General features: G+C 44.1%; 1 protein-coding gene across 2 annotated transcripts in view; it reads right to left on the reverse strand.

Annotated features, from left to right (window-relative positions):
• EDC4 (enhancer of mRNA decapping 4) overlaps window positions 1–23,706 on the reverse strand; it is a 928,397-nt gene that overhangs the window by 837,402 nt on the left and 67,289 nt on the right. For both annotated transcript variants that reach the window (XM_069740123.1, XM_069740124.1), the window contains exon 4: window positions 31–130. In XM_069740123.1, the coding sequence (XP_069596224.1) occupies window positions 31–130 (100 nt within the window). The remainder of the gene's footprint in view (window positions 1–30; window positions 131–23,706) is intronic.

Genomic DNA, 23,706 nt, shown 5'->3' on the forward strand with positions numbered 1-23,706 from the left:
CTTTAAAAAGGTAAAATAAAAAATATTTACCTCTAGTAGCATAGGCAAGGTATGCATTGGACACTGCAATCAAATTTCCACTGTAGTATCTCTGCTCCCAGTCATATTTTGCTACAGGCTGTATTTTAACCTGTGTATAAACAAAAAAAAAGGCATCAAAAAACACCAAAATACGGTAAGTAATTTTTAAATTTAAAATAAAATGAGTTTTCACACAAACCAGACAAATTTTAATTAATTGGTCTTGAAATAAAAATACGCTCCACAACTGGATGTATTAAAAAAAAATGTTCCTGTGCTGAGAATCTTATACATGTGCCCTTGCTGTGTACTGTGTAATGGCTACATCTGACCGTGCAGGAACATGGTCTGATCTTACCACCACAGGTCCTGGGCAGGGGAGGAAACAAAAGAGTATATAGCTAGGACAGCATGGGATCACAGATTATCATTTGGTTGAGGTAAAATGGGATTACAAGCAAGAAGAAAATGATCTCCCTCACAAAAAGAATTGGCTGTTCGCTATGATCAGAACCTATTCCTTAACAGTTAAGGTACCTTCACACTGAGCAACTTTACAACGAGAACGACAACGATCTGTGACGTTGCAGCGTCCTGGATAGCAATCTCGTTGTGTTTGACACGCAGCAGCGATCAGGATCCCGCTGTGACATCGCTGGTCGGAGCTAGAAAGTCCAGAACTTTATTTTGTCGTCAGGTCGGTGTGATTCGTCCTGTTTGACAGCAAAAGCAACGATGCCAGCAATGTTTTTACATGGAGCTAACAACCAGCGAGAACGATAAGTACGTCACTGGATCGCTCCTGCATCGTTCTGGTGTTGCCGTCATTGACGTCTCCACAGCGACCTAAACAGCGACGCTGCAGCGATCGGCTCGTTGTCTATATCGCTGCAGCGTCGCTGAGTGTAACGGTAACTTTAGACACAGCCATTACACAGCACACAGCAGGGGCACATTTATAAGATTATCTCGGCACAGGAACATTTTTGTAAATACATCCAGTTGTCAAACTTATTTCAAGATCTAAGAATTAACATAGTAACATAGTAACATAGTTAGTAAGGCCGAAAAAAGACATTTGTCCATCCAGTTCAGCCTATATTCCATCATAATAAATCCCCAGATCTACGTCCTTCTACAGAACCTAATAATTGTATGATACAATATTGTTCTGTTCCATGACATATGACATACATTTACGTCATATCATGTCTCACATAGAAGCGGGCTCGTGCGCTGAGCCTACGTCTTTTCCAGCAGATTGCAGATTTAATCCGCCATCATGTGCCATTAACATGCAAACCACCCTTGGGGGTAAAAGGGTTAATGACCAGGCCAATTTTTACAAGTTTGACCACTGTCCTTTTATGAGGTAACTAGATGGTGGCCCAATTCTAACGCAACGCATCGGGTATAGTAGAAAATGTGTATGTAGTTTATTGATGAAGTTTTTAGAATAATGCAATGAATACACAGAATTTGGCTGGCTGGGTGCGACTAATCAGCGAAGCATGGTTCAAATCCTGCGCCAATTCGCAGACGGACTGTGCCTGTCGCTGATTGTTAGCGGCCGGCTGTGACCAACATGTAGTATATAGCACAGCTTACGTAGTATACAGCTCAGCCCACGCAGTATATAACAGGTCACACAGTATATAACACATCCCATGTAGTATATAGCACAGCCACATAGTATATTGCACAGCCACGTAGTATATTGCACAGCCACGTAGTATATTGCACAGCCACGTAGTATATTGCACAGCCACGTAGTATATTGCACAGCCACGTAGTATATTGCACAGCCACGTAGTATATTGCAAAGCCCACACAATATATTGCACAGCCACGTAGTATATTGCAAAGCCCACACAGTACATTGCACAGTCCACACAGTATATTGCACAGCCCACGCAGTATATTGCACAGCCCACGCAGTATATTGCACAGCCACGTAGTATATTGCACAGCCACGTAGTATATTGCACAGCCACGTAGTATATAGTTTTGTATTTTCCCAAGGGTAACAGGAGAAAATGGACCCCAAAAGTTGTTGTCCAATTTGTCCTGAGTATGCTGGGATAAACCCCTGTTTGGGCGCACAGGAGAGCTCGGAAGGGAAGGAGCACTGTTTTACTTTTTCAACGCAGAATTGGCTGGAATTGAGATCGGACACCATGTCGAGTTTGGAGAGCCCCTGATGTGCCTAAACAGTGGAAACCCCCAATTCTAACTTCTAACTGAAACCCAAACACACCCCTAACCCTAATCCCAACCATAACCCTAACCACACCCCTAACCCTAATCTCAACGTAAATGTAATCCAAACCCTACCCCTAACTTTAGCACCATCACCGTAACTTTAGCACCAACCATAACCCTAACTTTAGCCCCAACCCTAACGAGAATATGGAAATACATTTTTTAAAATTTTATTATTTTTCCCCAACTAAGGGGGTGATTAAGGGGGCTTGATTTACTATTATAGCGTTTTTTTTGGGGGGGGGCGGTTTTTTAGGATTGGCAGCCATCACACACTAAAAGACACTTTTTATTGCAAAAAATAGTTTTTGCCTCTCCACATTTTGAGAGCTATAATTTTTCCATATTTTGGTTCAAAGAGTCATGTGAGGTCTTGTTTTTTGAGGGAAGAGTTGACGCTGTTATTGGTACTATTTTCGGGCACGTGACATTTCTTGATCGCTTTTTTTTCCGATGTTTGTGAGGTAGAATTTAGAAAAAACAGCTATACATTAATTTCTTTTTGGGGGGCGCTTATACCGTTCCAAGTTTGGTAAAATTGCTAAAGCAGTTTTATTCTTCGGGTCAGTACGATTACAGCGATACCTCATTTATATAATTTTTTAATGATTTGGCGCTTTTATATGATAAAAACTATTTTATATGTAAAATAAATATTTTTGCATCGCATTATTCTGCGGACTATAACTTTTATTTTTTAGTTGATGATGCTGTATGGCGGCTCGTTTATTGCTGGACAAGATAACATTTTCAGCGGTACCATGGTTATTTATATCCGTCTTTTTGATCGCGTGTTATTCCACTTTTTGTTTGGCAGTATGATAATAAAGCGTCGCTTTTTGCCTTTTTTTTTTTTACAGTGATCACTGAAGTGGTTAACTAGGGGGACAGTTTTATAAGTCAGGTCGTTACGGACGCGGTGATACTAAATATGTGTACTTTTATTGTTTGTTTTTTTTATTTAGATAAAGAAATGTATTAATTGGAACAATATATTTTTTTTTATTTTTTTTTTTTTTCTCTATTTAGGATTAAAAAAAAAAAAAAGAAAAAATTTTACACTTGTAAATATTAATTTATTTATTTTTTTAACTTTTTCACTTTGTCCTAGGAGGGGACATGACTACATAGGGCCAGATCGCTGATCTGACACTTTGCTGTGCACTGTGTCAGATCAGGGATCACACAGGCACAGCAGGGAGGCTTCCCGGCAAGCCCCCTCCCTACAGGAGCCGGAAGGCCCCCCGTAGCCATTTTGGATCCGGGCCTGCAGTGAGGAGGTAAAGACTCTCGGAGCAACGCGATCGTATCGCATTGCTCAGAGGGTCTCAGGGAAGCATGCAGGGAGCCCCCTCCTTGAGCGATGCTTCCCTATACCGCCAAAACACTGCGATCATCTTTGATCGCAGTGTGCCGGGGGTTAATGTGCCAGGAGCGGTCCGTGACCGCTCCAGGCACATACTGTCGGTGGTCAGCTGACACCTGGCCCCGATCAGTCGCGCTCCCCCCCGAGAGCGTGGCTGATCAGTGATGACGTACTATCCTGTCGGTGGTCATACGGGCCCATACCACCTTGGCGGGATAGTACGTCCGATGGCAGAAAGGGGTTAATATAATTCTTTTCCGGTCTTTTTAGGAATTTGGGCCATATACAGCAACATCTCAAAATAAGATCATCAAAAACGTAATTTATTTAAGTTCTTCAATACAAAAAGTGAAACTCATTATATAGTCATTACACACAGTGATCTTTTTCAAGTGTTTATTTCTGTTAACCCCTTAACCCCCAAGGGTGGTTTGCATGTTAATGACCGTGCCAATTTTTACAATTCTGACCACTTTGCCTTTATGAGGTTATAACTCTGGAACGCTTCAACGGATCCTGATGATTCAGACATGTTTTCTCGAGACATATTGTACTTCATGATAGTGAAGAAATACGGTATGTCACACAAATACTTAATAAGCAACAATTCCCACATGTCTACTTTACATCAGCACAATTTTGGAACCAAAAATTTTTTGTTAGGGAGTTATAAGGGATAAAAGTTGACCAGCAATTTCTCATTTTTACAACACCATTTTTTTAGGGACCACATCACATTTGAAGTCATTTTGAGCGGTCTATATGATGGTTATTTTCTAAGTGTGACACCATTCTAAAAACTGCACCCCTCAAGGTGCTCAAAATCACATTCAAGAAGTTTATTAACCCTTCAGGCATTTCACAGGAATTTTTGGAATGTTTAAAGAAAAATTAATATTTTACTTTTTCACAAAAAATGTACTTCAGATCCAAATTTGTTTCATTTTACCAAGGGTAACAGGAGAAATTGGACCCCAAAAGTTGTACAATTTGTCCTGAGTACGCATATACCCCATATGTGGGGAGGAAAGGGGGGGGGGGAGACTCTGTTTGGGCGCATGGCAGAGCTCGGCAGGGGAGGAGCCGTTTGAGTTTTCAATGTAAAATTGGCTGGAATGGAGATAAGACGCCATGTTGCGTTTGGAGAGCCCCTGATGTGCCTAAACAGTAGAAGCCCCCCAGAAGTGACACCATTTTGGAAAGTAGAGCCCCTAAGGAACTTATCTAGATGTGTGGTGAGCACTTTGACCCACCATGTGCTTCACAGAAGTTTATAATATAAAGCCACAAAAATAAAATCATTTTTTCACAAAAATGATATTTTCGCCCCAATTTTTTATTTTCCAAAGAGTAACAGAAGAAATTTGACCCCAAGAGTTGTTGTGCAATTTGTCCTGAATACATTGATACCCCATATGTGGGGGGTAAATTCCTGTTTGGGCACATGGCAGAGCTTGGAAGGGAAGGAGCGCCGTTTGACTTTTCAATGCAAAATTGAAAGGAATTGAGATAGGACGCCATGTCGCGTTTGGAGAACCCCTGATGAGCCTAAACAGTGAAAAACCCCAGAAGTGACACCATTTTGGAAAGTAGACCCTTTAAGTAACTTATCTAGATGTTTTGTGAGAAGTTTGAACCCCCAAGTGCGTGGCGTGAAAATAAAAAATAAAAAATTCCGCTAAAATGAATTTTTAGACCCCAGTTTTTTTTTCCCAAGGGTAAAAGTAGAAATTGGACCCCAAAAGTTGTTGTCCAATTTGTCCTGAGTACGCGGATACCCCATATGCGGAGGGGAACCACAGTTTGGGCGCATGGGAAAGATCGGAAGGGAAGGAGCGCAGTTTGGAATGCAGTCAGCGAGCATCACGTTGCATTTGCAGAGCCCCTGATGTGCCTTAACAGTGGAAACCCCTCACAAGTGACGCCATTTTGGAAAGTAGACCCCCTAAGGAATTTATCCAGATGTTTGTGAGAAGTTGGAACCCCCAGGTGTTTCACTAAATTTTATAACGCAGAGCCGTTAAAATAAAAATTTCCACAAAGATTTTTTTAGCCCCCCGTTTTGTATTTTCCCAAAGGTAACATGAGAAACTGGACCCCAAAACCTGTTGTCCAATTTGTCCCGAGTATACCGATACCCCATATGTTGGGGTAAACCCTTGTTTGGGAGTACGGAAGAGCTCAAAAGGGAAGGAGCACTGTTTTAACTTTTTAAACGCAGAATTGGCTGGAATGGAGATCGGATGCCATGTCGCAATTGGAGAGCCCCTGATGTGCCTAAACAGTGGAAACCCCCAAATTCTAACTCCAACCCTAACCCTAATCCCAACCCTAACCCCAACACACCCCTACCCCAACACACCCGTAACCCTAATGCCAACCTTAAAGGGAACCTGTCACCTAAATTTGGTGGGACCAGTTTTGGGTCATATGGGCGGAGTTTTCGGGTGTTTGATTCACCCTTTCCTTACCCGCTGGCTGCATGCTGGCCGCAATATTGGATTGAAGTTCATTTTCTGTCCTCCGTAGTACACGCTTGCACAAGACAATCTTGCCTGTAATAGTATTGACACCTAAAATAAAGGTGCCTTATCAATTTTACCACACGCAGAACAGCATTAAAAAAAAAACAATTCCTGAAATGCTGATGTGAACAGTGTCTCCCAAAAATTTAAAAAACAAAGATCAAAAAACAACATGTGCCCAAAAATAGTACCAATTAACAACGACAACTGGTTTTGCAAGTAACAAGCCCTCACATGATTGTGTGCTGAAATATGGAAAAATTTTAGCTATGAAAATATGGTGATGCAAAACAAAAAGCGTCTTTTAGTGTGTGATCACAGCCAAAACCCCAATATAAATCTGGCATCGCTGTAATCGCACCGACCATAAGAATACAGTCTTTTAATCACTTATTCCGCACGAGGAATGAGGGCTGTGGAGTCCGAGTCCTGGAGTCGGTATAAAATGGACCGACTCCTAAAATATGTAATAAATTGGGTACAGTAGTTCAATACAGTTTGTGGGGAATATTTTTTTCATAAGAATTTGGGAAAGTTATGAAATGTCCTATAAATGTCTGTCCTATTCCTGATCTAAGGTCTAGACTTTTAGCGGAGATGAATTTGTGCTGCGGTTTATATTCATGATCAGTAGAGAAGCTCCTCCTCTACAAATAAGGGGAAAAAATAAACACACAGGGAAGGAAGGCCTACATTCATCTCAGAATTTCTAGAGTGAACAGGAAAGCAGGATTAACCCCTTTACCCCCAAGGGTGGTTTGCACGTTAATGACCAGGCCAATTTTTACAATTCTGACCACTGTCCCTTTATGAGGTTATAACTCCGAAACGCTTCAACGGATCCTGGTGATTCTGACATTGTTCCTCGTGACATATTGTACTTCATGATAGTGGTAAAATTTCTTTGATAGTACCTGCGTTTATTTGTGAAAAAAACGGAAATTTGGCGAAAATTTTGAAAATTTCGCAATTTTCAAACTTTGAATTTTTATGCAATTAAATCACAGAGATATGTCACACAAAATACTTAATAAGTAACATTTCCCACATGTCTCCTTTACATCAGCATAATTTTGGAACCAATTTTTTTTTTTGTTAGGGAGTTATAAGGGTTAAAAGTTGACCAGCAATTTCTCATTTTTACAACACCTTTTTTTTTTTAGGGACCACGTCTCATTTGAAGTCATTTTGAGGGGTCTATATGATAGAAAATGCCCAAGTGTGACACCATTCTAAAAACTGCACCCCTCAAGGTGCTCAAAACCACATTCAAGAAGTTTATTAACCCTTCAGGTGTTTAATAGGAATTTTTGGAATGTTTAAATAAAAATGAACATTTAACTTTTTTACACAAAAAATTTACTTCAGCTCCAATTTGTTTTATTTTACCAAGGGTAACAGGAGAAATTGGACCCAAAAAGTTGTTGTCCAATTTGTCCTGAGTACGCTGATACCCCATATGTGGCAGTAAACCACTGTTTGGGCGCATGGGAGAGCTCGGAAGGGAAGGAGCGCTATTTGACTTTTCAATGCAAAATTGACAGGAATTGAGATGGGACGCCATGTTGCGTTTGGAGAGCCACTGATGTGCCTAAACATTGAAACCCCCCACAAGTGACACCATTTTGGAAAGTAGACCCCCTAAGGAACTTATCTGGATGTGTGGTGAGCACTTTGACCCACCAAGTGCTTCACAGAAGTTTATAATGCAGAACCGTAAAAATAAAAAATCATATTTTTTCACAAAAATTATATTTTTGCCCCCAATTTTTTATTTTTCCAAGGGTAAGAGAAGAAATTGGACCTCAAAAGTTGTTGTCCAATTTGTCCTGAGTACGCTGATACCCCATATGTGGCAGTAAACCACTGTTTGGGCGCATGGGAGAGCTCGGAAGGGAAGGAGCGCAGTTTGACTTTTCAATGCAAAATTGACAGAAATTGAGATGGGACGCCATGTTGCGTTTGGAGAGCCACTGATGTGCCTAAACATTGAAACCCCCCACAAGTGACACCATTTTGGAAAGTAGACCCCCTAAGGAACTTATCTGGATGTGTGGTGAGCACTTTGACCCACCAAGGGCTTCACAGAAGTTTATAATGCAGAGCCATAAAAATAAAACAAAATTTTTTTCCCACAAAAATTATTTTTTAGCCCCCAGTTTTGTATTTTCCCTAGGGTAACAGGAGAAATTGGACCCCAAAAGTTGTTGTCCAATTTGTCCTGAGTACGCTGATACCCCATATGTGGGGGGGAACCACCGTTTGGGCGCATGGGAGGGTTCGGAAGGGAAGGAGCGCCATTTGGAATGCAGACTTAGATGGAATGGTCTGCAGGCGTCACATTGCGTTTGCAGAGCCCCTAATGTACCTAAACAGTAGAAACCCCCCACAAGTGACACCATTTTGAAAAGTAGACCCCCTAAGGAACTCATCTTGATGTGTTGTGAGAGCTTTGAACCCCCAAGTATTTCACTACAGTTTATAACGCAGAGCCATGCAAATAAAAAATATTTTTTTTTCCACAAAAATTATATTTTAGCCCCCAGTTTTGTATTTTTCCAAGGTTAGCAGGAGAAATTGGACCCTAAATGTTGTTTTCCAATTTGTCCTGAGTACGCTGATACCCCATATGTGGGGGGGAACCACCGTTTGGGCGCATGGGAGGGTTCGGAAGGGAAGGAGCGCCATTTGGAATGCAGACTTAGATGGAATGGTCTGCAGGCGTCACATTGCGTTTGCAGAGCCCCTAATGTACCTAAACAGTAGAAACCCCCCACAAGTGACCCCATATTGGAAACTAGACCCCTCAATGAACTTATCTAGATGTGTTGTGAGAACTTTGAACCCCCAAGTGTTTCACTACAGTTTATAACGCAGAGCCGTGAAAATAAAAAATCTTTTTGTTTTCCCACAAAAATTATTTTTTAGCCCCCAGTTTTGTATTTTCCCAAGGGTAACAGGAGAAATTGGTCCACAAAAGTTGTTGTCCAATTTGTCCTGAGTACGCTGATACCCCATATGTTGGGGTAAACCCCTGTTTGGGCACACAGGAGAGCTCGGAAGGGAAGGAGCACTGTTTTACTTTTTCAACGCAGAATTGGCTGGAATTGAGATCGGACGCCATGTCGTGTTTGGAGAGCCCCTGATGTGGCGAAACAGTGGAAACCCCCCAATCCTATTCCCAACTGTAAATGTAATCTAAACCCTAACCCTAACTTTAGCCCCAACCCTAACTGTAGCCCCAGCCCTAACCCTAACCCTAGTCCTAACCCTAGCCCTAACCCTAGCCCTAGCCCTAACCCTAGCCCTAACCCTAGCCCTAGCCCTAACCCTAGCCCTAGCCCTAGCCCTAACCCTAGCCCTAATGGGAAAATGGAAATAAATACATTTTTTTTTATTTTTCCCTAACTAAGGGGGTGATGAAGGGGGGTTTGATTTACTTTTATAGCGAGTTTTTTAGCGGATTTTTATGATTGGCAGCCGTCACACACTGAAAGACCCTTTTTATTGCAAAAAATATTTTTTGCAATACCACATTTTGAGAGCTATAATTTTTCCATATTTTGGTCCACAGAGTCATGTGAGGTCTTGTTTTTTGCGGGACGAGTTGACGTTTTTATTGAAAACATTTTTGGGCACGTGACATTTTTTGATCGCTTTTTATTCCGATTTTTGTGAGGAAGAATGACCAAAAGCCAGCTATTCATGAATTTCTATTGGGGGAGGCGTTTATACCGTTCCGCGTTTGGTAAAATTGATAAATCAGTTTTATTCTTCGGGTCAGTACGATTACAGCGATACCTCATTTATATCATTTTTTTATGGTTTGGTGCTTTTATACGATAAAAACTATTTTACAGAAAAAATAATTATTTTTGCATCACTTTATTCTCAGGACTATAACTTTTTTATTTTTTTGCTGATGATGCTGTATGGCGGCTCTTTTTTTGCGGGACAATATGACGCTTTCAGCGGTACCATGGTTATTTATATCTGTCCTTTTGATCGCGTGTTATTCCACTTTTTGTTCGGCGGTATGATAATAAAGCGTTGTTTTTTGCCTCTTTTTTTTTTTTCTTACGGTGTTTACTGAAGGGGTTAACTAGTGGGACAGTTTTATAGGTCGGGTCGTTACGGACGCGGCTATACTAAATATGTGTACTTTTATTGGTTTTTTTTTTATTTAGATGAAGAAATGTATTTATGGGAATAATTTTTTTTTTTTCTCATTATTTTGGAATATTTTTTTTTATTTTTTTTTACACATTTGGAAAATTTTTTTTTTACTTTTTTACTTTGTCCCAGGGGGGGACATCACAGATCAGTGATCTGACAGTTTGCACAGCACTCTGTCAGATCACTGATCTGACATGCAGCGCTGCAGCCTTCACAGTGCCTGCTCTAAGCAGGCTCTGTGAAGCCACCTCCCTCCCTGCAGGACCCGGATCCGCGGCCATCTTGGATCCGCGGCTCGAGCAGGGAGGGAGGTGAGGAGACCCTCGCAGCAACGCGATCACATCGCGTTGCTGCGGGGGGCTCAGGGAAGCCCGCAGGGAGCCCCCTCCCTGCGCGGTGCTTCCCTGCACCGCCGGCACATCGCGATCATCTTTGATCGCGGTGTGCCAGGGGTTAATGTGCCGGGGGCGGTCCGTGACCGCTCCTGGCACATAGTGCCGGATGTCAGCTGCGATAAGCAGCTGACACCCGGCCGCGATCGGCCGCGCTCCCCCCGTGAGCGCGGCCGATCGGCTATGACGTACTATCCCGTCCAGGGTCAGATAAGCCCAGGGCACCTCGACGGGATAGTACGTCTAAGGTCACAGAGGGGTTAAAGAAGGTAAGTACTTCCTAAAGCATATCAAAACTTTCAATAAACTGTGCATAAATCAATAGTGCAGTATATGTTGTATCTATGCTTGATATTTTAGTTTGATTTCCTCTTAGCTCATGTTCGTAGAAATTAGCTGCTCTGATGACATATACACTATACATATAATTAAAGGGAAAAAAATGTTTTCTAACAACTCAGATTTGGAAATACAGTAACAGGATCGATGAGGACATATGTGTGTGTGTGTGTGTGTGTGTGTGTGTGTGTGTGTGTGTGTGTGTGTTCCCCTCCCTCCCCCCCTCTTCATAGATTGAAGAAATATGATGTGAAGAATTTAGTGAGCTGTACCCTAAGGAGACAAGCCTTGACATTGAAAGTTCAGAGTAAAGTTATCTGTCCTAATAATAATAATAATCTTTATTTTTATATAGCGCTAACATATTCCGCAGCGCTTTACAGTTTTGCACACATTATCATCACTGTCCCCGATGGGGCTCACAATCTAGAATCCCTATCAGTATGTCTTTGGAATGTGGGAGGAAACCGGAGTGCCCGGAGGAAACCCACGCAAACACGGAGAGAACATACAAACTCTTTGCAGATGTTGTCCTGGGTGGGATTAGAACCCAGGACCCCAGCGCTGCAAGGCTGCTGTGCTAACCACTGCGCCACCGTGCTGCCCGTCACACTATAACATTTCGATCGCTACGACGGTACGATTCGTGACGTTCCAGCGATATCGTTACGATATCGCTGTGTCTGACACGCAGCAGCGATCAGGGATCCTGCTGAGAATCGTACGTCGTAGCAGATCGTATGGAACTTTCTTTCATCGCTGGATCTCCCGCTGTCATCGCTAGATCGGTGTGTGTGACACCGATCTAGCGATCTAGCGATGCGATCCAGCGATGCGTTCGCTTGTAACCAGGGTAAACATCGGGTAACTAAGCGCAGGACCGCGCTTAGTTACCCGATGTTTACCCTGGTCACAAGCGTTAAACTAAAAATAAAAAAAACAGCACATACTTACATTCTGGTGTCCGTCAGGTCCCTTGCAGTCTGCTTCCCGCACTCAGTGACTGCCGGCCGTAAAGTGAAAGCACAGCCGCTGTGCTCTGCTTTCACTTTACGGCCGGCAGTCACAGTGCGGGAAGCAGAGACGGCAAGGGACCTGACGGACACCAGAATGTAAGTATGTGCGGTTTGTTTTTTTTTAGTTTAACGCTTGTGACCAGGGTAAACATCGGGTAACTAAGCGCGGTTCTGCGCTTAGTTACCCGATGTTTACCCTGGTTACAAGCGAACGCATCGCTGGATCGCATCGCTAGATCGCTAGATCGCTAGATCGGTGTCACACACACCGATCTAGCGATGACAGCGGGAGATCCAGCGATGAAAGAAAGTTCCATACGATCTGCTACGACGTACAATTCTCAGCAGGATCCCTGATTGCTGCTGCGTGTCAGACACAGCGATATCGTAACGATATCGCTGGAACGTCACGAATCGTACCGTCGTAGCGATCGAAATGTTATAGTGTGACGGTACCCTAAGACATCGAGCTTGTTGTGAAGGACTGTGTACCATTATTATTTGCACAACCAGCTTTCACAGCTCTTAACCCCTTCATGACCCAGCCTATTTTGACCTTAATGACCTGGCCGTTTTTTGCAATTCTGACCAGTGTCCCTTTATGAGGTAATAACTCAGGAACGCTTCAACGGATCCTAGCGGTTCTAAGCTTCATGTTAGTGGTAAATTTAGGTCAATAAATTGTGCGTTTATTTGTGATAAAAACGGAAATTTGGCGAAAATTTTGAAAATTTCGCAATTTTCACATTTTGAATTTTTATTCTGTTAAACCAGAGAGTTATGTGACACAAAATAGTTAATAAATAACATTTCCCACATGTATACTTTACATCAGCACAATTTTGGAAACAAAATTTTTTTTTGCTAGGAAGTTATAAGGGTTAAAATTTGACCAGCGATTTCTCATTTTTACAACGAAATTTACAAAACCATTTTTTTTAGGGAACACCTCACATTTGAAGTCAGTTTGAGGGGTCTATATGGCTGAAAATACCCAAAAGTGACACCATTCTAAAAAATGCACCCCTCAAGGTACTCAAAACCACATTCAAGAAGTTTATTAACCCTTCAGGTACTTCACAGCAGCAGAAGCAACATGGAAGGAAAAAATCAACATTTAACTTTTTAGTCACAAAAATTATCTTTTAGCAACAATTTTTTTATTTTCCCAATGGTAAAAGGAGAAACTGAACCACGAAAGTTGTTGTCCAATTTGTCCTGAGTACGCTGATACCTCATATGTGGGGGTAAACCACTGTTTGGGCGCACGGCAGGGCTTGGAAGGGAAAGAGCGCCATTTGACTTTTTGAATGAAAAATTGGCTCCACTCTTTAGCGGACACCATGTCACGTTTGGAGAGCCCCCGTGTGCCTAAAAATTGGAGCTCCCCCACAAGTGACCCCATTTTGGAAACTAGACGCCCGAAAGAACTTATCTAGATGCATAGTGAGCACTTTGAACCCCCAGGTGCTTCACAAATTGATCCGCAAAAATCAAAAAGTCTTTTTTTTCACAAAAAAATTCTTTTAGCCTCAATTTTTTCATTTTCACATGGGCAACAGGATAAAATGGATCCTAAAATTTGTTGGGCAATTTCTCCTGAGTACACCGATACCTCACATGTGGGGGTAAACCACTGTTTGGGCACATGGTAGGGCTCGGAAGGGAAGGAGCGCCATTTGAATTTTTGAATGAAAAATTATCTCCATCGTTAGCGGACACCATGTCGCGTTTGGAGAGCCCCTGTGTGCCTCAACATTGGAGCTCCCCCACAAGTGACCCCATTTTGGAAACTAGACCCCCCAAGGAACTTATCTAGATGCATGTTGAGCACTTTAAACCCCCAGGTGCTTCACAGAAGTTTATAACGCAGAGCCATGAAAATAAAAAATAATTTTTCTTTCCTAAAAAATGATTTTTTAGCCTGGAATTTCCTATTTTGCCAAGGGTAATAGGAGAAATTGGACCCCAAATGTTGTTGTCCAGTTTGTCCTGAGTATGCTGGCACCCCATATGAGGGGGTAAAACACTGTTTGGGTGCACGTCGGGGCTCGGAAGTGAGGGAGCACCATTTGACTTTTTGAATACAAGATTGGCTGGAATCAATGGTGGCGCCATGTTGCGTTTGGAGACCCCTGATGTGCCTAAACAGTGGAAACCCCTCAATTCTACCTCCAACACTAACCCCAACACACCCCTAACCCTAATCCCAACTGTAGCCATAACCCTAATCCCAACTGTAGCCATAACCCTAACCACAACCCTAATTCCAACCCTAACCCTAGGGCTATGGGCCCACGTTGCGGATTCGTGTGAGATTTTTCAGCATCATTTTTGAAAAATCCGTGGGTAAAAGGCACTGCGTTTTACCTGCGGATTTACCGCGGATTTCCAGCATTTTTTGTGCGGATTTCACTTGTGGATTCCTATTGAGGAACAGGTGTAAAACGATGCGGAATCCGCACAAAGAATTGACATGCTGCGGAAAATACAACGCAGCGTTTCCGCGCTGTATTTTCCGCACCATGGGCACAGCGGATTTGGTTTTCCATAGGTTTACTTGGTACTGTAAACATGATGGAACACTGCTGCGAATCCGCAGCGGCCAATCACTATAGCTCATCACAGCAGCCAGTTTCTCCAGACCATAGTGGAAAAAGTTCTGCAAGATTATGAACTCAATAAAGAACAGGTTCTTGCTAATAATGCTTCAAACATGATAAGTACAATTAAACTCCTGAATAAGAATAATGAAGGTGAACAGCAGCTAGAAGAACATTTCACATTCAGTATGTTGGAGATGGAAGGCCACAGTCCTGTTCCCATAACGGAGGAACAAACAGATATTACTACAGAATAACAGCAAAATGATTCTTTCAATTAGATGACCTTGATGAAGCTGCTTCACGCCTCTTTCCTATTCATCACATGCGCTGTGTTGTGCACACGTTGCAGCTGGAAATAAGAGATCGTCTGCAAGAGGGACATGCTGGAATTCTGATTAGCAAAGTGAGGAAATTGGCTATTGCTGCCAGAACCCATAAAATTGATTTCACCTTGAAGAGACATGCTAGAAAAGGGGCAATTGTGGATCAAGCCACCCCATCATCCCCCCCCCCCCCTTCCCAGGCGTTATTAACTAAAATAGCCACCCTGACAGAATGCAGCATTAGGGTTGCACAAGGTGGCTCTTTTAGTTAAAAAAAAAAAAAAAAACCAGGGGGGTGACAGGTTCCCTTTAAACCCATGACAGAAGATTCACAATAATAAGGCAGAAGGAGGCACTGTGGATGTTATCTTTTTATTAAAGTGCCATCAGCCACAGTTTTCTGCACCTCTGGAAAAAATGTACAACACTGAACAGAGGCCAAAAGAAGTCCAGAGTAACTCTGCTGCTTCATTATAAGTGTCCCCCTCGGGGTTTCATATGAATCACGTCACTTGAAGATTTAGATGTAAACCCTCACTTAATTTCTCAGTTTAAAGGGACACTGTCACCTGAATTTGGAGGGAACAATCTTCAGCCATAGAGGCGGGGTTTTCGGGTGTTTGATCCACCCTTTCCTTACCCGCTGGCTGCATGCAGGCTGCAATATTGGATTGAAGTTCATTCTCTGTCCTCCATAGTACACGCCTGCGCAAGGCAAAATTGCCTTGTGCAGGCATGTACTATGGAGGACAGAGAATTAACTTCAATCCAATATTGCAGCCAGCGGGTAAGGAAAGGGTGGATCAAACACCCGAAAACCCCGCCTCTATGGCTGAAGATTGTTCCCTCGAAATTCAGGTGACAGTGTCCCTTTAACGCGCCAGCTAAATGTGATCCCAAATGTTATTTAAAAAGTTCCCTACAAAAGCTTCAACTCAATCCACAAAAAAAGCAAGTCCCCACTCAGGTTGGTCATCTGTCAATGGAAATATAGGGGGCTTTCATGTTACTGGTAGCACAAAGGCTCTAAAAAAGATAAATGGCCCTTGCACCCCAGAAGAAATTCAGCATATTGTATGCTCACAAATCCAAATACCCCCTTCTCTTCTGAGCCCTAGTGGTCCTAAACCACATTTTGCAACCACATGGTTGGCATTTTTGTAGTGACGAGAGCCCGTGGTATCGCTGTAATTGTACTGACCTGAAGAATAAAGCTGCCTTACCAATTTTACCACATGCAGAATGGTATAAAACAAAAAGCAATTCCAGAATTGCTGGTTCTTGTTCAGTCTGTCTCCCAAAAATTGTAATACCCCATTTATATTGCTTTTTATGTTTTGGAGCTTTTACACAATTAAAACTATTTTATAGAAAAGAAAAAAAAAACGTGCGCATTGCTTTATTTTGACAGCTGTAACTTGATGGAGCTATACGGCGGCTTGTTTTTTTGCAGGACAATTTTACGTTTTCAGCTATACCATTTTTATCTGCATAGAAAACAATATCATCAAAACAGAATACATAATGACATAAAAGCATGTCAAATGGGGTCCTATGCCTATATTATTTAGGACCTGGGAAAATAACAAGGACCCTTCTCTGCTAACTTGGAGGCAAAAGAACATGGAGTGGGAGTCCAAATATTTAGTGCAAACATGTACTGTATTTATTTATTAGCTATAAAAGAACATAATAAAAAGATGTATCAGAACAAGGTAATCATATAGAGAGGGATGGATAAAAAAGTGGGTCTCAATCAACAACTAATAGAGAGGTGGGAGGAGCAGTCATGGAGGATATGTAATAATTTTAAAAGCGGCAGTGCTTTTTGTAAATATGCAATAATTGTATAAGTTCAATAGTGCAGGACAAGAATGGCCACATTCTACCCACAACATGGGGGCCTATAAAAGTGCTCTGAATTTGTAAACTGTACGTTATACTACATACCGTATATACTCGAGTATAAGCCGACCCCTCTAATTTTGCCACAAAAAAACTGGGAAAACTTATTGACTCGAGTATAAGCCTAGGGTGGAAATACAGCATTTACCGGTGAATTTAAAAAATAAAAATAGATCATTATTTCACCATAGCTGTGCCATATATGCTCTGCACCGTTCATTATTTCCCCATAGATGTGCCATATAGTGCTCTGCACCGTTCATATTTCCCCATAGCTGTGCCATATAGTGCTCTGCACCGTTCATATTTCCCCATAGCTGTGCCATATAGTGCTCTGCACCGTTCATATTTCCCCATAGCTGTGCCATATAGTGCTCTGCACCGTTCATATTTCCCCATAGCTGTGCCATATAGTGCTCTGCACCGTTCATATTTCCCCATAGCTGTGCCATATAGTGCTCTGCACCGTTCATATTTCCCCATAGCTGTGCCATATAGTGCTCTGCACCGTTCATATTTCCCCATAGCTGTGCCATATAGTGCTCTGCACCGTTCATATTTCCCCATAGCTCTGCCATATAGTGCTCTGCACCATTCATATTTCCCCATAGCTCTGCCATATAGTGCTCTGCACCGTTCATTATTGCCCCATAGGTGTGCCATACAGTGCTCTGCACCGTTCATATTGCCCCATAGCTGTGCCCCATATAGTGCTCTGCACCGTTCATATTTCCCCATATCTGTGCCCTATATAGTGCTCTGCACCGTTCATATTTCCCCATATCTGTGCCCCATATATGCTCTGCACCGTTCATATTTCCCCATAGCTGTGCCATATAGTGCTCTGCACCATTCATTATTGCCCCGTAGCTCTGCCATATAGTGCTCTGCACCGTTCATATTTCCCCATATCTGTGCCCCATATAGTGCTCTGCACCGTTCATATTTCCCCATAGCTGTGCCATATAGTGCTCTGCACCGTTCATATTTCCCCATATCTGTGCCCCATATAGTGCTCTGCACCGTTCATATTTCCCCATAGCTCTGCCCCATATATGCTCTGCACCATTCATATTTCCCCATATCTGTGCCCTATATAGTGCTCTGCACCGTTCATATTTCCCCATATCTGTGCCCCATATATGCTCTGCGCCGTTCATATTTCCCCATAGATGCTTCACATAAAGCTGTGCCATTGCTGCTGCTGCAATAACATTAAAAAATGCCATACTCACCTCTCTTGCTTGCAGCTCCCAGCGTCCGGTCCCGGCGTCTCTGCACTGACTGATCAGGCAGAGGGCGCCGCGCACACTATATGCGTCATCGCGCCCTCTGACCTGAACAGTCAGAGCAGAGAGACGCCGGGAAGATGGAGCGGCGCCCGGCGTGTGGAACGGGGACAGGTAACTATGACATACTTACCTGCTCCCGGCGTCCGGCTCCTTCTCCCGCACAGCTGTCTTCGGTGCCGCAGCTTCTTCCTCTATCAGCGGTCACCGGCACCGCTGATTAGAGAAATGAATAGGCGGCTCCACCCCTATGGGAGGTGGAGCCGCCTATTCATTTCTCTAATGAGCGGTCCCACGTGACCGCTGAAGAGGGGAAGAACTGCAGCACCGAAGACCGTGGGACGGCAGGGGGAGCGTCAGGACCGCCGGGACTAGGTGAGTATACCTCAGCGCCCTCTCCCCCTCATCCGCCGACCCTACCGCCCACCTTGACTCGAGTATAAACCGAGAGGGCCACTTTCAGCCCAAAAATTTGGGCTGAAAATCTCGGTTTATACTCGAGTATATACGGTATATACATATATCATGATTTGCTCTTACCCATGAGACACCACGAAGACAGCCCCAACGCGTATTTCATGTTGACTTCTTCAGGGGGCCCCGGAAGGCTGCCTCAGCTTCTGGGGACCACTTAACCATAGTCGACTGTCACTTTTAGAAGATTCGTCAGCAGGGATGCTATCAGAGCAAAGTTAGTAACAAATCTTCTATGATAGCCCACAATACCCAGAAATGCTCTTTCGAGAGGGAGCCAGCTCTGGAACCCTTCCACCTTATTTGAGGTTTTATTTCACCTCTACATACTACGTAGCCCAGATATTGTCTTCCTCCATCCCCAAAGTACTTTTCTCGGGGTTGATGGTAAAGTCTACCTTTCACACGGTGTCAAGTATGGCCTTTAGTTTACCAAGATGACTTCCCCAGTACTGGCTGAATATGACAATGTCATCTAGGTAGGCCGCAGCATACTTTTTGTGTGGTGCTAAGATTCGGTCCATGGCTCTCTGGAAAGTGGCCGGAGCTCTCGGCAACATAAAAAGCATCCTGACGAACTGATAACATCCGTCTGGCGTCGAGAAAGCAGTCTTCTCCTTGCCTCTGGACAGGGGAATTTGCCAGTATCCTTTAGTGAGGTCCAGGGTGGAGATCTATACTGGTTCCCAGCCTCTCAATGAGCTTATCTACCCTAAGCATTGAGTAGATCTCGAACTTCGAGACCTTATTTGAGTTTCCTGTAATCCTGTAACCAACACAATAGAACTAGACCAGCCACTCTTGGATTCTTCAATAATCCCTAGATTGAACATCCGCTTCACCTCTTTCAAGATCGCCTCTCTGCAGGCCTCTGGCATCTGATACGGCTTCAGATTGACACGAAAATGAGATTCTGCGAGTACCTCATGCTCTATAACCCGAGTGAGACCTGTCAACTCAGAAAATAGGTCTTTATTCCTCTACAATAGTTCCCTACGTTGCTGTTTCTGTGAGCAGGACAAGGTGTCCGCCAAGTTAACATCTTCCACGCCAACACCGATCTTGGCCACCAAACAAGGCGCTTCCACGGGTTCTTTGTCCTGCCACAGTTTGATCAGGTTAACATGGTACACCTTGTAGAGCTTTCTCTTCTCCGGTTGGTGAACCTTATAGTTGACCTCACCAACTTTCTCGACCACCTCATAGGGACATTGTCACTTTGCAAGGAACTTGCTCTCCACTGTATGCACCAGCACAAGTACTCGATCCCTGGGTTGAACTGTCTCACCCTGGACTGTGTTTCCTGTGCCTTAAGGAGGTGCTCCTTCACAATGGGCATCACATTCCCCATCCTCTTTTGTATTTGGGCGACATGCTCTAGCACGCTTCTATAGGGGGTGGTTTCAGCTTCCCAGGATTCTTTCGCCACATCCAGGAGTCCTCGAGCGTGTCGGCGATAGAGTAGTTCAAATGGGGAGAAGCCTGTGGAAGCTTGGGACACCCCCATGATGGAGAACAACAGGTAGGGAAGCAGACATTCAGAGTCTTGACCATCCTTCTCCACTGCTTTCTTTAGCATACCCTTTTTTTTTTTGTTAAACCTCTCCACCAGTTCATCAGTCTGGGGATGGTATACTGAGGTTCAGAGTTGGGAAATCTACAGTGTCTTGCACAACTCCCTCATGACTTGACATGAAGGGGGTCCCTTGGTCAGTCAGTATCTCCTTCGGCAAACCGGTTCGATAGAAGATATGGGTCAGCTCCCGAGAGAGCCACTTTGCCGAGGAATTTCTTAAAGGGTACCTCCTCTGGGTACCGGGTAGTATAATCCAGGACCACCAACATATATAATGTCCTCTTGCGGACTGTACCAGGGGTCCAACCAAATCTATCGCTATTCGCTCGAACGGCACCTCGATGTTGGGCAATAGTACTAGAGGACTGCGGAAGTGGGCCACTGGGGAGGTCAGCTGGCATATGGGACCGGAACAACAACAGTTCAAAATTTATCTAACACCCAGGCCAGTAGAATCTCTGGAGGATGAAGTCCTGGGTCTTATCTGACCACCCAAAACATGGGAATGAGCCATGGCTAACAGCCTGTGTCTATAGGGGCCTGGTGCCAATAACTACTCTATCACCTCACCTCTTGGATGGTTACGGTGTAAAGCAGATCCCCAATCATAACAAAATGAGGGAACAGATTGACATCCACCGGCTCTTGACGCACACCATTTAACACAGTAACATTTTCAAACACCCATTTAAGAGATAGGTCCATGAGTTGGGCAGTTCCAAAGGTTCCCCCGGAAACCTCCAGCTCAGGGATGTTGGCCTCAGGGGATGCTACCCCTTCATCGCCAATAAGAACACACACACGGGAACTTGTCTGCTACGGCCTGCAATGAGGTTTCTTTAGGGGCAATTTGGCTGTCGTCTGAACACCCAGATGGCTCCGCCTTCCCCCACATTTTCCAGAACAAAGAAAAGTCCCGTCCTATTATTATTATCGGGTGCAACAAGTCCTTGACGACACCCACTTCATGAGACGCAGTGCCACAGTCCGTACTTACATCGACCTGGGCAACAGAATAGTTCTTAGCGTCCCCATGGATACACCGGATTCCCACCACCTTCCCAGGGATGAGAAGTGTGGCCCTTATCAGAGTCACCAAACTTCCCGAGTCCAATAGTCCAGTCACTCGCACCCCATTTAGGGAGCAAGGCCGATGGCCCTCGCCAGGTTACTGAACTGTGCTGCAGATGGGGTAGGCAAAATGGGAACAATGTTGGCCTATGTTGCAGTCCAGTGGGTCAGAGTTCATTGGGTGGCTATATGGCCAGGGGCATGACACATCCAACAGAGAATGGCAGGGGACGAATTACTCGGCTGCAACTCAGATCTCTCTTGGCACTCTGGAGGCCCCACCAGTGCAGATTTAGACCCCTTCTTTTGGGAGCCATACCCTCTTTGGGAACTCCAGAAAGGTGAACTTACCCACGCTTGACCACTCAGGGAACCCTCAACTGCCCTGTACCTCTCCACTAGGTCTACCAGGTCGTTAGCATTTTGCGGATCTCACTGGCCAAGCCAGGACTGAATCTGCTTCAGCAGAGTGGATAAAACGATCCATGACCACTCTCTCAACCATCTGGGCTTGGGATCAAATCCCTGGCTGCAGCCACTTCTGTACCAGGTGCAGAAGGTCAAACAATTGTGACCGGGGAGGTTTATCACTGTGAATGTCCCATAGGTGGACCTGTTGTGCACTGACTGCCAGGGTTACACCAAGCCAAGTCAACATGTCAACATTAAGTTGGTCATACTCTTTGGCATCTTTTAGGGTCAAATCAAAGAAGGCTTTCTGTGGCAGTCCGGTCAAATATGGCACTAGACTTTCCGCCCACTGCTCCGGTGGTAGTCTCTCATGGTTCACCAACCTCTAAACCACGGCCAGGATGCCTCAACGTCATCCCCCACAGTCATCTTTTTCAACGACCCTCTCAGTTTTCCTCAACTGGGTCTCGTTGCTTTGACCTGGAGGTGGTGCGGCTTCTCTGACACAGATGGCTTCTGTCAACAGCGTCATCTGTTCCTGCTGCTATCGTTGCTGCTGCTGCATTTGTTTTATTAACAGCTTCTTGGTCTCCTGCTGAGCTTGCTGCTGATGTAGGTTCGCCTGTACCAGAAGTTTAATTCGCTCATCTATGGTTGCAGGGTGAGCTTGCACGGCTACAGCTGTCTTGACCCAGGACATGCAGTTTTCAGACAGCAATCACCTGTCCTTTTGGATTTCTGCCCGCATTTGAAGCACCAATTGTGAGGGATAGGCTCCGCAGTAGATGCTGGTTCACACACAGGACGTAGTACACTGGTTCCACCCAACATGCGGTTTATTAAAACCAGTCCATAAACCGTCAGGGTTACAAAGTAAAAAATCTCTTCCGGTAAACAAAAGGTAAAACAGAGTGAAACAGAAAAACGTAGTTACTTACCAATAACGATGTTTCTCAGAGCCCATGACAGCAACACGAGAAAGGGGAATCCGCCCTTCAGGGAAAGGAAACCTACAGATAAAAGGGCGGTACCTCTCCCTCGCATCAGTTGGTTTACAGAGCATTGTAGGACCTCCAGGTTAGTGATAACAAATATGTACACATTATAATACTGCCTATCAAAAAAGAAACACCGTGTCTATACAAAAACACGCTACGAACAGTAAAACGTGCTCACCACACACGTGATGGGAGGGAATAAGCGAGTGCTGTCATGGGCTTTGAGAAACACCGTTATCGATAAGTAACTACGTTTTTCCCTATCCCTCATGACAGCACCACAGAGAGAATTACAGAGATTGGTAGCTTAGGGAGGGACCACAGCCTGAAGAACCCTTCTTCCGAAGGTGAAGTCAGACGTGGAGGTTAGGTCTAGTAGATAGTGTTTAAAAAAGGTTGAAAATCATGACCAGGTGTCCGCTTTACAGATTTTTTTTATTGATACCTCGGACCTCTCTGCCCATGAGGTTGCCATGGCCCTTGTGGAATGAGCTATTGCATCTCTTATCCATCTTGCCAGGGACGCTTTGAGTCCCTTTCTCGGCCCCTGGAAACATACAAAGAGAGCCTTCCTTCCTATACCTCTGGGTGGACTCCAGGTACTAAACCAGACATCTCATAGAATCAGAGTTTGAAGGGACCTCCTGGGTCATCTAATCCAACCCCCTGCTCAAAGCAGGATTCACTAAATCATCCCAGACAGATGTCTGTCCAGCCTCTGAAAACTTCCATGGAAGGAGAACTCACCACCTCTCGTGGCAGCCTGTTCCACTCATTGATCACCCTAACTTTTAACATCTAGGGTGTGAAATTTTCCTCTTTCCTATTCCTAGGGTTTGAGCAAAAGGAAGGAAGAAGGACTACCTCTTGGGACGTATGCAGTCGGGATGCTACCTTTGGTAAGTAGGCCAGGTCAGGCTTTAGGAAAACTCATCTAAAATTTTTGTAAAAGGAGG

The sequence above is a fragment of the Ranitomeya imitator genome, chromosome 9 (genome assembly GCF_032444005.1).
Source record: "Ranitomeya imitator isolate aRanImi1 chromosome 9, aRanImi1.pri, whole genome shotgun sequence".
NCBI classification, from domain to species: domain Eukaryota; kingdom Metazoa; phylum Chordata; class Amphibia; order Anura; family Dendrobatidae; genus Ranitomeya; species Ranitomeya imitator.